The sequence below is a fragment of the Dermacentor silvarum genome, chromosome 6 (assembly GCF_013339745.2).
Source record: "Dermacentor silvarum isolate Dsil-2018 chromosome 6, BIME_Dsil_1.4, whole genome shotgun sequence".
In the NCBI taxonomy this organism is placed as follows: Eukaryota; Metazoa; Arthropoda; class Arachnida; order Ixodida; family Ixodidae; genus Dermacentor; species Dermacentor silvarum.
This window is the reverse complement of record NC_051159.1, coordinates 102,269,812-102,284,108: the sequence shown is the minus strand read 5'-3', so window position 1 is coordinate 102,284,108 and position 14,297 is coordinate 102,269,812. Positions and strand designations below refer to the sequence as shown.

Here is a 14,297-nt window from a genome sequence, read left to right as displayed (position 1 = left end):
ACCGGGGGATGCTCGGGTCACAACTGGAAACTCGGAAGCCTACGTGTATGACGGCGTGAAGTGTGCATATATTTTCTTGGCAGAGTAAGTGTCAGACGATTGATAAGGAATCAGTGCACAGTGTCGCTGAAGGGCTGGGCCTAACGGTGCCATCGTGGAAGCGGCCCGCCTCGACTTGAAATAGTCGAGCCTCAGGACTTTTGTAAATAAAAAGTTTTTACACACACACAGTGGTCACTCTACCAACATGCTTCACCAAGCAAAAAACACCGAGCGAAAGAGAATGTAACAGCAATGCCAAGATGTAATTAGCTTTATTAATGCTTTGCTTGGAAAATCGCTCCGCCAATGTTTTGTTTTCTGTCGAAAGCAGCACAGGGGGAGGGGATAACAACACCCGCAAGGCGTTAACGTGAATCTTCAGTTTTGCCTCGCAAACACCGCAGAAGAGCTGTGCACCTTCGTACATTCGTTAGTTTAACCCGCAGGCCTCAAGGTCTCACAGAAACATTGCACGGATATGTTGAAGACGCCATATCGGGGGTGTCCAAACTAATTCTGATCGCCTGGGATTCTTCGACGTGCTCACAAAGTGCGTCAATACCAGCGTTCTTAGCTGCCACCATGATGGGAATGCAGTCGCCCGTGGACGGGAGTCGAAGTCACGACCTCGCGCTCTAGTCGGAAGAATATGATGCGTCAAAGCTGTGGGGCTTGTGCGTTCAGCACGTGACATATTTACCTCCACACTTTGAAAATTTTGCGAGCAGAGTCATGACTATGAAAAAACAGGTCTGATCGTCTTGTGAAGCGAAGTGTACTATACTGAGAGGGCGGTTGCCATGTCGAAGTTGCACACAGGGATTCGCGCTCGTTCTGAAAGTATCAAACGCAACAGCAACGACTTTTGATCAGAACATTTGGAGGACGCTCAAGCTTCGCTTTTAAGAGTGGAACACGATAGCATTCAAAGATCCCTGACTGCTTCTCGCGGTTACCGACGACTGCAGCTTATGCAACCATAGTGGTTACTGGCAAACACTGGCGGCGAACGCTATGCACATATGCGAGCTTTCTGGTAGAAACGCAGCCTCCTGCGTGGGCCGATCCCGGAGATAGTGCACAACCGCGCCAAAGAAATTGCACAATTTTTTCAGGTTCCTGTGTTTGTTTCGCACTTTAATATTTCAGTCTGAGAAGATTAAACATAAAAGGCATGCGGTGTGGGTGTTTTGTTTCACGAAATTTGTTTGTGGATTGTCATTCTCAAAATCCCGAAGAATAGCTTTGTCTAGAATGTGAGACAAGGATTGAGCAACATTGGTGATAGAATGGTGTGGCAATATAACCTGCATAACCGCACGTCATATATGAAGGCGTGGTATATGCATATACCTAAATATATTCGGAGGGCCTGCATGGTTGGGGATGATTTTTTTTCCGCCACCCGCCGGACATCGCACGCCGGTTGCCGACGCCGGAGTTTCTGCGACACGGGGCCCTTAACGCTCTGGCGTTAAAATATTATACAAGCTTTTCTGACGCTGCTGCAAAAGGCATGTATGGCGTATCCTAGGGGGAGAGTTCAAACGGCTGCGTATTACACTTGCGGTACTGCGGCACTTGCCATCGTGATAGGACTCACGTGGTTGAAGCGCTCGCTAAGCGCTTGATCCACGTCTTGATTATTATATTTCTTTACTGCAACTATCTGCCCGCTGCACCATTTGCTCTCGTAGGAGGACTGCCTATCACCACGCATGCGCTGTCCTTCCGGCTCAGCGGTCCAGTACATTTAGCGACCGCAATAAGGCTGTCGTAAGCGCAAAGATAAGATGCCCCCTTCCAATCCCCCCCCGTCGTATAAGTACAGCGCAATTTTACCAATTTTCACGGCTCTGCAAGAGTAGAGCAATACGTAGTACATGATGCCACAAGGGACAAGCTGTCAATGGGGTTATGCACGCATTGAGCTGATTGCTGTCATACGCAACAGCTATAATCGAACTTCCGTTATGACAGGAAAATATGGCATCGATGTTAAACAAAAGTAACGACTGGCAGGTAGAGCCACAGCAAAGTGGAGAAGACACTTAAACCTTCCAGAGCAAGGGATAACAATCGCTGAGACCTGAATTCTGAGCCATAACACAACGCACGCAGTTATCAGATAGCAACATGTTAGAATACCACACGAAGTGTTAAGACATCGTAGCTGTAGTGACAGTACGAATTGAAGTAAACGTAAGCTAAGTAAAAACGAGCTGTTGTGACAGGGGTCCTCTGTATGAATCCTGCCATCGGACAATTTCATTTATGTTTACTAATTAAAGCCAACGTCTTTCTTAACGACTTTGCCACCACTTTTCCATATCGGGTATGTGGCGAACCTTTCCTGGACCGATCCCGGAGGTTGCGCACAGCTGCGCCAATAAATTACATCATTTTTAGGTTTGAGCTCTGTGACCGTTTCGAACTTTTAATATTTACGTCTGAAAAGATTTCAGATAAAAGGCATGCGCTGTCGGTGCTTTGCTTCATCACATTTGTTTGTGGGCTGCCATGCTCAAAATTATGAGGAATAATTTTGTCAGGAATGAAGACCTGGTAAGGGCAACTTCAGTGATACAATGGTGGGGCAATAAAATCCGCATATACCGCATGTCATGCAGCATGGCATGGCATGTAGCTTCCTAAGCGTACGTTTTTTAAAACACCATCTCAGTTCTGTCCAAAGAAAAAAAAAAAAGCTGTATAGGGATCTGTGCGATACTGAATTTCCTGTGCCTTTATATAGATCCCTTTACGGAGGTAGCCAGGGCCAGAAAATACTAAAAAGGGTAAAGTGAATGCAAATTTTACCAGGGGTAAAAACGTTTTTTTTTTCAGTTCATACAGGAACGCTTTCCGTAAAGACAGTTTTGATAGAAAAGGGTATTTTCTTTTATATATTTTTTTTGTACCGTGGGGAACACATTGCTTAATCTGTAAACAACCCGAGACAATTGACCACGTTTTCCTGCTTTGTTGGGAAGGAGTGTTCTTCTGGGGTGTTTTACAAAGGACAGTTAAAAACGAACTCCCACTATAGATCCCCACAATATTAGATATCTAGCGATAGAAAACGACGATGGCATTCCTTTTGATCTGGTAATGCTCGTTGGCCTTCACAGATTCTGGCGCTCTAGAGCTGGTTATTACTGTGACCCAGACGCAGGACCTGCGCGAATGTACTTCCGAGAGAGTATGAACGCCTTTCTGGAGGTGCAAAAGGCGCATGAATGCCCTCCGGAATGGTTGTCGAGGTTAGAACCCTTGACAAAATTAAGATAATTTTGATGTGATTGCAATCATGCTGGTTGGTAAACGTTACATATGCTTTTCACGTGCTAGTTCTTTTAACTCGGGGGTTGATAAATGAATGACTTTTGCAAATGAGACAATAAATAAGAAAATGTAGCATACATATACGTAAATATATACGGAACCTCACGAAAATTCGCTTGGAGTGTTCATATAATTGCTATCGCAATAAAAGCCTAATACATACCAGCCAACTCTTCCGAAATTTCGTAAAGTTTACGAACTTGAGCTCGTTTTACGATTTTACGAATGTTTCCTCGACATTTTCGAAAAGTAAGTTCAGTTCGCGAATAAGATTAAAGGTGTCGAAGGATAGTGAGGAAATTGTGACTGTATCTGTGTCAGCCCTTTGTAGCAGCGCTAGTGAATTCTACCATATTGGCCACGAGAGACGCCACCACTGGAGAGACCGGCGCTGCCATCGTTGTGACGTAGAAAGTGACATCACGTGGCTCGCACTCGCGCCTTCTCCACCTTTGCCACAGTAAACGCAACTCTCTGGCTGGGCGATTAGAAGCCTCGATTGTAGGGCTTTAGATAACGTGCTTAATTCCGAACGCAGCAATTTACTTGCCCACTCTTACAGCATCGTTTACTGCTCGGTGTCGCAGTGCCGGACGTATTCGGCCGAGCCCGGAGTGAGTTCTCACGCGTACCCCAAAACCAAGCGGCAGCGAGATGCTTGGCTGATGAAGTCATTGAAAACGTAACAATATGATGATCGTAAGAGTCGAGCAAGCAATGTACACACGGCTTGTATGTAGCACGCTTGCTAGACATGACATCACTCAAAATACCCTGCGCAGAGATACATGCGCCTTGCATGCGCGCACACGGCGGAAGCGCGGATTGCAGAAGATAAAAATATGAGCAGTTTAATTTCCAGGTAATATAATAGACCGATGATGAATAAGCGTGATGGAAAAAGCACCTACTAAAACAGAGACTTAGGAAGAACACGGGACAAAGTGCTGTTCTTGGTAAGTCTCCGTTTTAGTAGCGCTTTTTCCATCATGAACGTTCATCAACATGCCCAACTGACAGCTATTCTAAATGTTATTTCTAGTACAAAGAGCCATTTTCCATGTGTTAATAACGCCTTTCTCTCTGAAAAATAAGAAGCGCTTTATCCTGTGTTCTTGCTAAGTATCCGTTCTAGTAGCGCTTTTTCCATCATGAACGTTTACCAATACGCCCAAGTGACAGCTATGATAAATCATCGCCCCGCGATAATTCTGGTGAAATTGGCAAGCCGCACTCCCCGGACGAATGCTGTGAACAGTACTGTTATTGCGGCAAAAGCACGCATAACTTCTTTTATGAAAGATCGTGCGAACTGAATAGCCAATATTAAAGCATCAGGTTGCTCGTTCGCTAAAAGTCTTCCGCTTCCTTACCCACCAGACTGGGATGTACGCGCTAGGTTGTTTTTGCAGCCAAGACGCCACACATGCAACACTTAAAACATGCAAGCACTCGGAATTACCCGTAGCTGAACCGCTCAAGATGCCGAACCCTTAGCAGCCAGTATCGCGGGATGTCGTTTTCTACGTCACGGAGAGATTTCAGCAGATGGAGCCAAAGCACGTCCTCGAGGCCAATACTAGAGGGGTGGGTACTCGATTCAAGCATGTTTAGTCACAGAAGTTCCTGGAGCAGATGAAATTGGTAACATCATAGTCGTTGAAAAAAAAAAATCGGATTGGAAAACGTGCTGCTTGTCAGTCTAAATGTAAAACATCCTTAATATAGTGGATATCTATCCCATACAATGTGCGCGCTCTAGGCAAACTTTGAAATAAAATGATTGCTTTTACATCACACCCCCTTCTTGTGATGCGAGCGGATTTTCACGATTCTTAATGCTCACAGGCTGGCAGGTATGCTATTTAATAACAAGCGGATGTAGTGCGAAACAAGCCACGTTCGAACGAGATATAACACGATTTCCAAAGGCGCCACAAGCAAGGATGTGCTCTGACCTAGAACCGCTCCCACCGAAGCAATTTCTCCCGCCACGGTTTCTTCAGCTTCGTTTCCCGCATCCGTTGCCGGGCGAGCCGTTGGCGAGACCGTTCAACATCGCGCGCTCAACGCCGACGGAGAACCGAGGAAGTGATCGAGAAGGCAGATACGCGCTCCAGTGAACCGGTTTTCTATTTCTTGCATTTTTCTTACGCCGCGGCAGCGCGCACCACGTGAAACAGCGAGACACCACTGCCATACGGATGTTACGAGGCTGTCGCGATAGGCGAGCCGTTCCGCGTTCGAGCTTTCAAGACATCGTAACCCTACCGCGGCGGCGATCGCAGACGCAATTCTGGCCAGGCCGAACAGCTGCGTCGTTCGAGCAACCGGCGCCTCAAACACACACGCGCGCGCGCTTGTCATGCGTGACGGCGGCTGCCCATTCAAAGGGCCCCCCCCTTCTGCCGCCGCGAAGGACACGACGGCGGACGCCTGTTGCGAACCAACTATCAGCCAGAAGCATGCCAAACGTCGCCGAGGGGCTTCTTCGAAAGCCCCGAAATCAGGGCGAGGCTCGCTAAGAACCTCGCCCGCGAGCCGCCGGCTCCTCCAAGCAAGGCGCGCCGCCGAAAAAGCTGCCGGCTCAATTCGGAACACGATCGACACACACACACACACAAGCAAAGCTGGCGTAGCACCACAGACAGCACTTCCTGAGGACGTTTCTTGGTGTCAGCGCTCGCGGGTGATCCAAGATGCTCGTCCGCGAACTGCGCGCAGGCATCTCGTGACCCTCTTGGGTGTTTTCGGGAGTGCACCGCGACAGCTCACCTGAGACTTGGCTCTGGCGTGAGGCCGCCTGGACAACGTAGTCGGTGCCATCGGCGTCTAGTCGCGGCTCCATAGATCGCTGGCGGCTGGCATGCTGCTTCAGCTGCGGTCGGGAATCGCTCGCGCGTCGCCGCCGCCGCAGCATCGGGTCATCCTCGGCTAATGCATGGGACGTTCCCGCGTCACTTTCAACTTTATCAGAGCACACCGGAGCCTATCGGAGTCGAGCACCTGCGACGGAGCACCGCACACACTCATCACGCCGCAGGACGTCGTCCGCGGTCGCTACGGTGCCGCGGCACCAGCAGCGAATGAGTGGCGGAGGTAGTGGATGTGGCGCCATCTAGCCACACTATTAAGAAGCGCTGTGAGCTTTAAGCGAAGGCGCGTGATTTGAAAAGGCTGTCATTGTGCACCCTCGCGCGTGTGTTGTTGTTGTTGTTGTTGTTGTTGTTGTGTGTGTGTGTGTGTGTGTGTGTGTGTGTGTGTGTGTGTGTGTGTGTGTGTGTGTGTGTGTGTGTGTGTGTGTGTGTGTGTGTGTGTGTGTGTGCGTGTGTGTGTGTGTGTGTGTGTGTGTGTGTGTGTGTGCGTGTGTGCGTGTGTGTGTGTGTGTGTGTGTGTGTGCGTGCGTGCGTGCGTGCGTGCGTGTGTGTGTGTGTGTGTGTGTGCGTGTGTGTGTGTGTGTGTGTGTGTGTGTGTGTGTGTGTGTGCTGCGTGGTGGTGCGTGTGTGGTGTGTGTGTGTGTGTGTGGTGTGTGTGTGTGTGTGTGTGTGGTGTGTGTGTGTGTGTGTGTGTGTGTGTGTGTGTGTACGTGCCGTCGAAGTCATATTCTTGCAGACGAAGTATCCAGCGACCTAGACGGCCAGATAAATTCTTTAACGTCGACAACCAGCATAAGGCGTGGTGGTCGGTCACGACCGTAAAGTGGCGGCCGTGTAAATACGGTCGCAAATTTTGGATGGCCCAAACAACGTCGAGACACTCCTGCTCAGTGACTGTATAATTTTTCTCGGCCGATGTTAGCGTCCGACTTGCGTATGCGACCACTCGTTCCTCAAAACGTTCTCGTTGCAAAAGAACAGCGCCGATTCCATGGCCGCTGTCGTCAGTATGGAGTAGAGTTGGTGCGGACTCATCGAAATGACAAAGCAGTGGCTCAGACGTGAGGGCACGCTTTAAAGTGTCAAAAGCCGCTTGGCACTCGTCTGACCATACGTATGGAGTTCCTGAAGGAAGGAGTCGGTGAAGCGGAGCCGCGATGGTCGCGAAGTCACGTATCAAGCGCCGGAAGTAAGAAGCCAGGCTAAGAAAGCTGCGAAGTTCTTTGGAGCGTTGGGGCCTCGGAAAGCGGAGGACGGCGGTAATCTTTTCGGGGTCAGGCCGAATGCCGTCTTTGCTTACGAGGTGGCCCAGTACTTTAATAGTCTCACTGGCAAAGTGGCACTTTTTGGTATTCAGCTGAAGGCCAGCAGCAGAGAGACACGTCAGAACTTCATCGAGGCGCTGCAAGTGGAGTTGGAAGGTCGAAGAAAATATGACTATGTGTCAAGGTAGCACGAACAAGACTTCCACTTAAGGCCCCGCAGAACAGTGTCCATCATTGGTTCGAAGGTTGCTGGAGCATTGCAGAGGCCAAAGACATGTCGTTAAATTCGTACAGTCCATCAGGTGTTGCAAAGGCAGTTTTTTCCTTGTCGGCCTCGTGCATAGGAATTTGCCAATAACCCGAGTGTAAGTCAAGACTGGAAAAGTATTCCGCGCCTTGCAATGAATCTAAGGCGTCGTCAATGCGAGGCAAAGGATACACGTCTTTTCGGGTTATTTTGTTCAAGGTTGGTAATCAACACAAAATCGCACTGAGCCATCTTTCTTGCGCACCAAAACGACGGGTGACGACCAAAGGCTGGCGGAGGGGCGGATGATATTTCGCTCGAGCATGTCGGCAACGTGCTTGTCGATTGTCTCGCGTTCGGCGGAAGAAACGCGATATGGTCGACGGCGGACAATACAACTGCCATCGACGTGTATGCGATGAGTTGCCGCTGAAGTCTGTCCCAAGAGAGGTGAGTGTACGTCGAAGGAAGATTTATGGTTCGACAACAAGGCCAGTAGTTGATGTGCTTGCTGCGGAGTCAGGTCCGTACTGGTTGCGTTGGCGAGAGCTGTAGCAGGAGCAGCAGCTACAGGTGGGCGTGGTTCTGCAGTACCAGTACTCGAAGCCATCACCGAGACAGGCTGTGTGTACACACCGCAAACCACGACAGCACCTTTGGGAAGCAAAATCAGGCTTATTTGTGACGTTGAGTACTGTGAGAACAGCCGTGCCGTTGATGAATCGAACGAGAACGAGATGAATCGAACGGCTGGTTGGAGGGCAGCGGGGGTGGTGCCGGAGGGTCCGGGTTGCGGTACTTGGGTCATGGCAGTGGACAGGCCGAGCAAACGGCGACCCGAACGAAGCTCCAGTGGAACTAGACGTCGTAGAGGTCTAGGGGATCGAAAGCAATCTCCACCACTTTGTAAGGCAGCAGCACAGCTGTTGTCTCGTCGCCTTTATTCGGCTGAGCCACGCGCTGAACGAAGACGACGCGCACAGTGATGATGATTATGTACAGGTGAAGAAGATGATGGATGAATATTTTGCTCACAATATATATATATATATATATATATATATATATATATATATATATATATATATTGTTACGGGGATAACGTTTATTTAGGGAGTATTGGCTATATACAGGCTTTGGACAAGCAGCGGCGACGGATGCAAGGCTGTCGCGCGCCTCTGGCTACTTCGTCGCCGTCGTCTTCGTCCGACCGACAGTAGCAGTCCCTTCACTGTCTCGTGACAATATATATATATATATATATATATATATATATATATATATATATATATATAAGATGTTGTGGTTAACAAAAATCGAGCCCCTCTCTTTCCCTTATTCTCGTTCATTCGAAGCGAGGTCCTTGAATCTGATAGCTTTGATGCCATTAGGTAGCATACGAGGGATTCTTAGTCATGTGCCTGCACTCCTAAGTTGACGTGTTCCGTGACACCATCGGGAAAAAAGAGAGGTGTTCCTCATCAATCCGCCATGGCTGTGAGTGGCGGTGGCTACCACTCCCAAGGCTAAATCTAGCTACACATAAATTACCCGAGTTAGTGGACGGATTGATGTCCGTCGCTGTAGCACAATTAGTAGTCCACCCTTGTCTCGTTCTTTTTTTGCCCTGTTCCCCTGTCGAGTATAGTCCACCGCACGCGTAATGCGAAGTTCGTGGGTTCGGTCCCCGCCGTTAACCAGTTATCTTTTCATCCACTTTCATTTCCGATTTTCCTTATTACTGTATACATTTCAATTTGAACCGCAGCCTATGTACTTTCTTTGACTTCATTGCCTGTTGGCTTTATATGGTCGTGATTAACAAAAATCAAACCCCTTTGTGTCCCTTCGTGTAATATCCTTGTTATATATACACCTTGCTATAGGCCCTTGCAACACAATGGAATACAAACTAGCCCAATCCGCCACCCTTCTGAGGTACACTCAAGGAGGTTTTAAAACTTCCTTGGGTACGTACTGCACCTGTCGCTCGCGAGTCTTCATAAAGCGTGTCTCGACACAAAACACGACATCCGAAATGGCGCGGGCATGCCATCTCTGAGGCGATGCTCAATGCTCCTTCCTACTCTGCCCGCGGGCGAGCGGAGTGCAGCAGTGCTCCCGACGCGGTGACTCATGGCTATGGCGTTCAGCCGCTTAGCTCGAGGTCGCGGGTGCGATTCCGTGCCGCGGAAGCCGCATTTCGATGGGGTATAAATGCGAACAGGCTAATGTACTTCAGAATTTAAAAAAAATATGTTATAAATGGCAAGAAATCCCACTTGATTTGAGATATTCATCGTCGAAATTGAAGGCCAGATCCAGGAAATATCGAGGCTGAGCGCGTACCGCTGCGCGTCAGACGGCAACCTCCCGTAAAGCGGTGTCAGGCGAAGTTTGAATGATAGCGTGCCGCGCCAAATCCTGACCCGCGGCACACAGTGGCACATGCTCCCCAGGGAAAGCGTGCCGTTTCAGTAGTTGCCGCGACTGGCCCGAGACGTTCAGTTTCAATCATCCTTGCGGTTGTCGTCACGGGGCGTTTCCGTCTGATATGATAGCGGGGCCGCCTTTCCTGCGCTCCCGCGGCGCTCGATTTCGATATTAGAGAGAGATAGCTCAGCGGGTTTATGGGCCAGTGGAAGGAGCGGGCGAGCGGAGACGGCAGCGAAGCGCCGCACGAAAGGAAGTGTTTTAGCTCAGCGATGCCTCTCTCAGTTGAAGTGAGTGAAGTCTCTATATATAAGAAAAGTACCGCCATCCTTTGATAAACGCCACTTCTCTCTCTCCTGTATCTCCGATTGGACGATGATAGCGCGCGCTTTTCAGTTTATATTTTTTTTTCCGCCTCAGAGCCATGTTGAAAGTCCTCTGCGCAGCCGCAATCGCCGGCGGCGGCGGCGGCGCGCGCCCGGCCTGAAAGCTTCAACGTGGACTTTCTAGGTGCGCCACCATCGACTTGGCTTTCGCAAGCAAAAAGTAAAGAAAAAAACAAGCGCTTTAGGAGAGGAGGCGGCGGAGGAAAGAGTAGATGGCGGTAATTTTCTTGTATAGGGATTTTAGAAGTGAGCGCTTTGCTGCGCCACCTGTCTAACAAGGTTGGAGTTAGCGTCAGCTCGCGGCCAAGCGTTCGCTTCATGTTCTCGATCGCGGTCATCCACTTCAAATCGTCTCCAAGAGGTCTCGTTGCTTAAACATCTCGCGGTATACAGAGTTCCTGTCCTCTTCCGTGGTGAAACACTTCCGAGGATTTTTCGCCTGCAGGCGAGCTAGCGCCGCGTTTGAATACGACGCCGACGACATGCCTCTGTTCGTGTGGGTGGTCGCCATGTTTGTTTCGCAAGAACGCTGGTCCGATGCGCGCGCTCCGCTGGGGAGCGGAAACCAGCGGAGCGAAGGGCCCGCTCCATAAACACGCTGGCCGCCCCAGCGTACCGCACATGCGCAGCGGCGTCTCCACTCGCCCGCTGGGCCCGCTGGCCCGTAAACCCGCTGAAACTCCGTATTGCCTGGATTTACCGTTGAAATTCGATGATGAGTGTCTCGAATTAGGCGCGATTTTCGAGATCATTAAAAAAAATATGGGTGCATTAAAATGTGACTGCCTTCAGATTCACCATTTAACCTTTTCTTTCTTTTATTTTCTTTCTTTCTTTGGGTTTATTAAAGGCAAATTCGGTACAAAATTGCCTTGGGAGGCAATTGATTTGGTAGGCAACCAAAACGTTAGTAATACTTCTTTGTGAATTACTCGTTTCAGAGTAATTTAAGCAGCGGCATAATATTTCCGCCTCGTCGTAGAGCTCGTGCGCGAAGACGACAGGTGTCTCACGGTAATAGCATTTTTTATTTAAAAAATGTGTATCGTCAAAAAAAAAAGAAAAGAAAGAAAGAAAGAAGAGGAAAATAAAAGAAACTTGTGGGATGTCGTGGCAGTTCTCGAGCACTTGGTGGTGAGTGTGCCATATTCCACAACAACCGTTCAAATTATAGGGTTGGACGTCAGAACATTGTATCGAATGTCACGCTTACTTACAGGAAATACTTTGTTATAAGGGGAATTCTATGGGTGATCTGCTGATAAACATTCAAGTACGTCAAGCAATTAAGGGTTGTGCAAACAAAAAGAAATTCCTTAACCAAGCGCTAGAAATTATTATACTACTTTTATCGTCATTGTTTCCAAGTGTCCTAGAATATACGCTCCGAGTCTGTGTGGACACAGTGCGGCTACAAGTTAAATAGTTAATCGGGTCGCGTCTTGCCTTCTTATTTGGGAAGCGCGCAGAGTTGGTAAAACTAATATTCGCTTTAAAAGAACGTAAGAAATATGAAGCCGCACTCAACCATTTTCATAGATCACACGTGTAGCTGAGTACAGTACGTACGTAAGAAAATATGTCATTGCTGTCTATTTTTGGGCCTTTACTCTTTCCTATCGAAAACGACAGTTGCCTGGTGACGCGTAGGCGAAGAAACCTCCTCGGAGCGCGAATTTCATACCTTATATTTGTTTATGAAAAACCTTCCGCTCGTTGTTCATTAGCTCAGTGATTCAGGAGTGCCGGAAAGTAAACTTGGTTATCTTCATCGCTGTTAAAAGATTGCGAATTAAGAACTGTTTTCTCTATGTGGCTCGTAATCATGAGTGGTTCGATATTCAACAAGTAATTAAAGAGCCATAATCGCGAGGTGATCCTATACAAAGGTAGTTGACAGATGTCGGCACTGTTTGCACCCAGCATCGCACTGTTTGTTGGCATCGTAATAGGTCAATTTACTAATGCAGGTCACATAAATTTTCTCTTTAGTGTCCCTTTAAGTTTGCATGCCGATCTTGGGCTCGCGCAAGCTGTACCGGCTCATTTGGAAACGTTTAAAAACGTGCAGAGTACGACTGCGTGTTGAAAACTAAAAGCCTTCTTAACAAGGTTCGCGGTGGGCCAGCTCATTGTCCGGAAAGGGTTTCCGGAACAGATTGCTTACGCCTGCCTGAGGTGTGTCGCCTGGTGGCCGCTGCGAGAAAGTGGAGGCCGTAGTAGGGAGGAGGTAGGGCGGGGCTCGTAGGCTAAGGACTTCCCGCTGTACGTCCAGCTGCGCCTGACGGAAGTGTCAGCTGGTAAAGCGACAGAGCTTAAGGAGGAAGATTTGGAAAAGAAGGACAGGCAGGGAGGTCAACCAGATGCCCATCCGTTTGCTACTCTACGTGAGGAAAACGGGGTTAGGGGATGAATAAGAAATAAAGGGGGGGGGGGGAGGGGGAGGGAGGAAGGTACCAGCAATGAGAACATGTGCTGTTGTCCATCCTACCACGCCTACAATGAGTCACTGAGACCAGTTGATTTCATACACCTTAGCAATGCTCGCGTCTCTTTGTAAGCCTGCGATGCGTCGAGCCACGGTATAATTAATTGGCGATCTGTTTAATCAGTTATCTACCTCATCAGTTTAATACACTCCAAAGAACATCATGTTTGACGTCATAACGATCACAAACGTACAGCACGCACGTGCTGGATCGTTTCTTCACAGTTGCATGAGTGACAGACAGGTGTGCCTGACACAACAATAAGGAATGGGTATGCTTTCGTAAAAACCACCCTTAACCAGAGGGGGCACATTAAAGTTCTATCATGGTGGGAGAAGTGCGATGGAATCTGCAGCTTCCTTGTAGGATAATGTTTTCGGTTTTTTATGGTACAGCTTGCCGGTATTGGCGAATACACGCAAAAGGAATATTCTCACTCTAGGAAGTTTGCAAGGCCGTGATGTACACGCGTGTCTTAGACTACCACGGTGCGCCTCGACTCACGCAGCAATCATGATTCGCAGAGACCACCAGATTCCAACTTACGTCACAGATGAAAACCTCAGAGCACGCATTCGGTATCTCTGTCGGTCTCCACTCACTACAACACTGCTTTGCAAGTGCAGAGACCTAAAGCCACATTTTCAAGACTCGTTAACAACTCGTCAACGCTGCCTTCCGTCGGGCTTGACACCAGCAGCAAGACCACTGGTACCCCGGTGATGCCTACGACAGCACAAATTATGCCTCACAATTTCGGGAATTAAGTACGAAGAAGATCCTTCATTCGAGATGAGTCGACATGTCAAATGACATCATTACCGAACGAGGGATATGAGCGAAAACATAAATTTACAACGATGGATCTGTCTCAGTCGCCCGCTCCGCAGGCGTTGTTGTCATCCCGGCCTTACAAGTCACAATCAAGTTCAAAGTGTCCCCTCTCTACGGCAACAGAACTTGACGTCCTACGTGCCGCTGGTAATTACATCGTGCAAGCACAACCTCGAAAGTAAGTCGTTTTTTGTGGCTCCAAGGCTTTTTGTGGCTCCCTTAAGGGCCTGCAGTCAGCCTTACGACGCAAGACCCACGAACAATTTGTATTTGAGACAAGAGAAATTCTCCATCAAGCCCTCACGAAGGGACATGACATCATCTTCGAATGGATGCCGGGGCACAGTAGCAGCGTCGGTAACAGCCTTATGGCACGTACA

General features: G+C 48.7%; 1 protein-coding gene across 1 annotated transcript in view; it reads right to left on the bottom strand.

Annotated features, from left to right (window-relative positions):
* The window catches only part of LOC119455793 (beta-1,3-galactosyltransferase 1), a 123,933-nt gene extending 117,482 nt beyond the window's left edge, over positions 1-6,451 (bottom strand). Inside the window, exon 1 of the mRNA XM_037717260.2 lies at positions 6,163-6,451. Coding sequence (XP_037573188.1) covers positions 6,163-6,213 — 51 coding nt within the window. The 5' untranslated portion in view covers positions 6,214-6,451. The remainder of the gene's footprint in view (positions 1-6,162) is intronic.
* Positions 6,452-14,297: the final 7,846 nt, after the last annotated feature.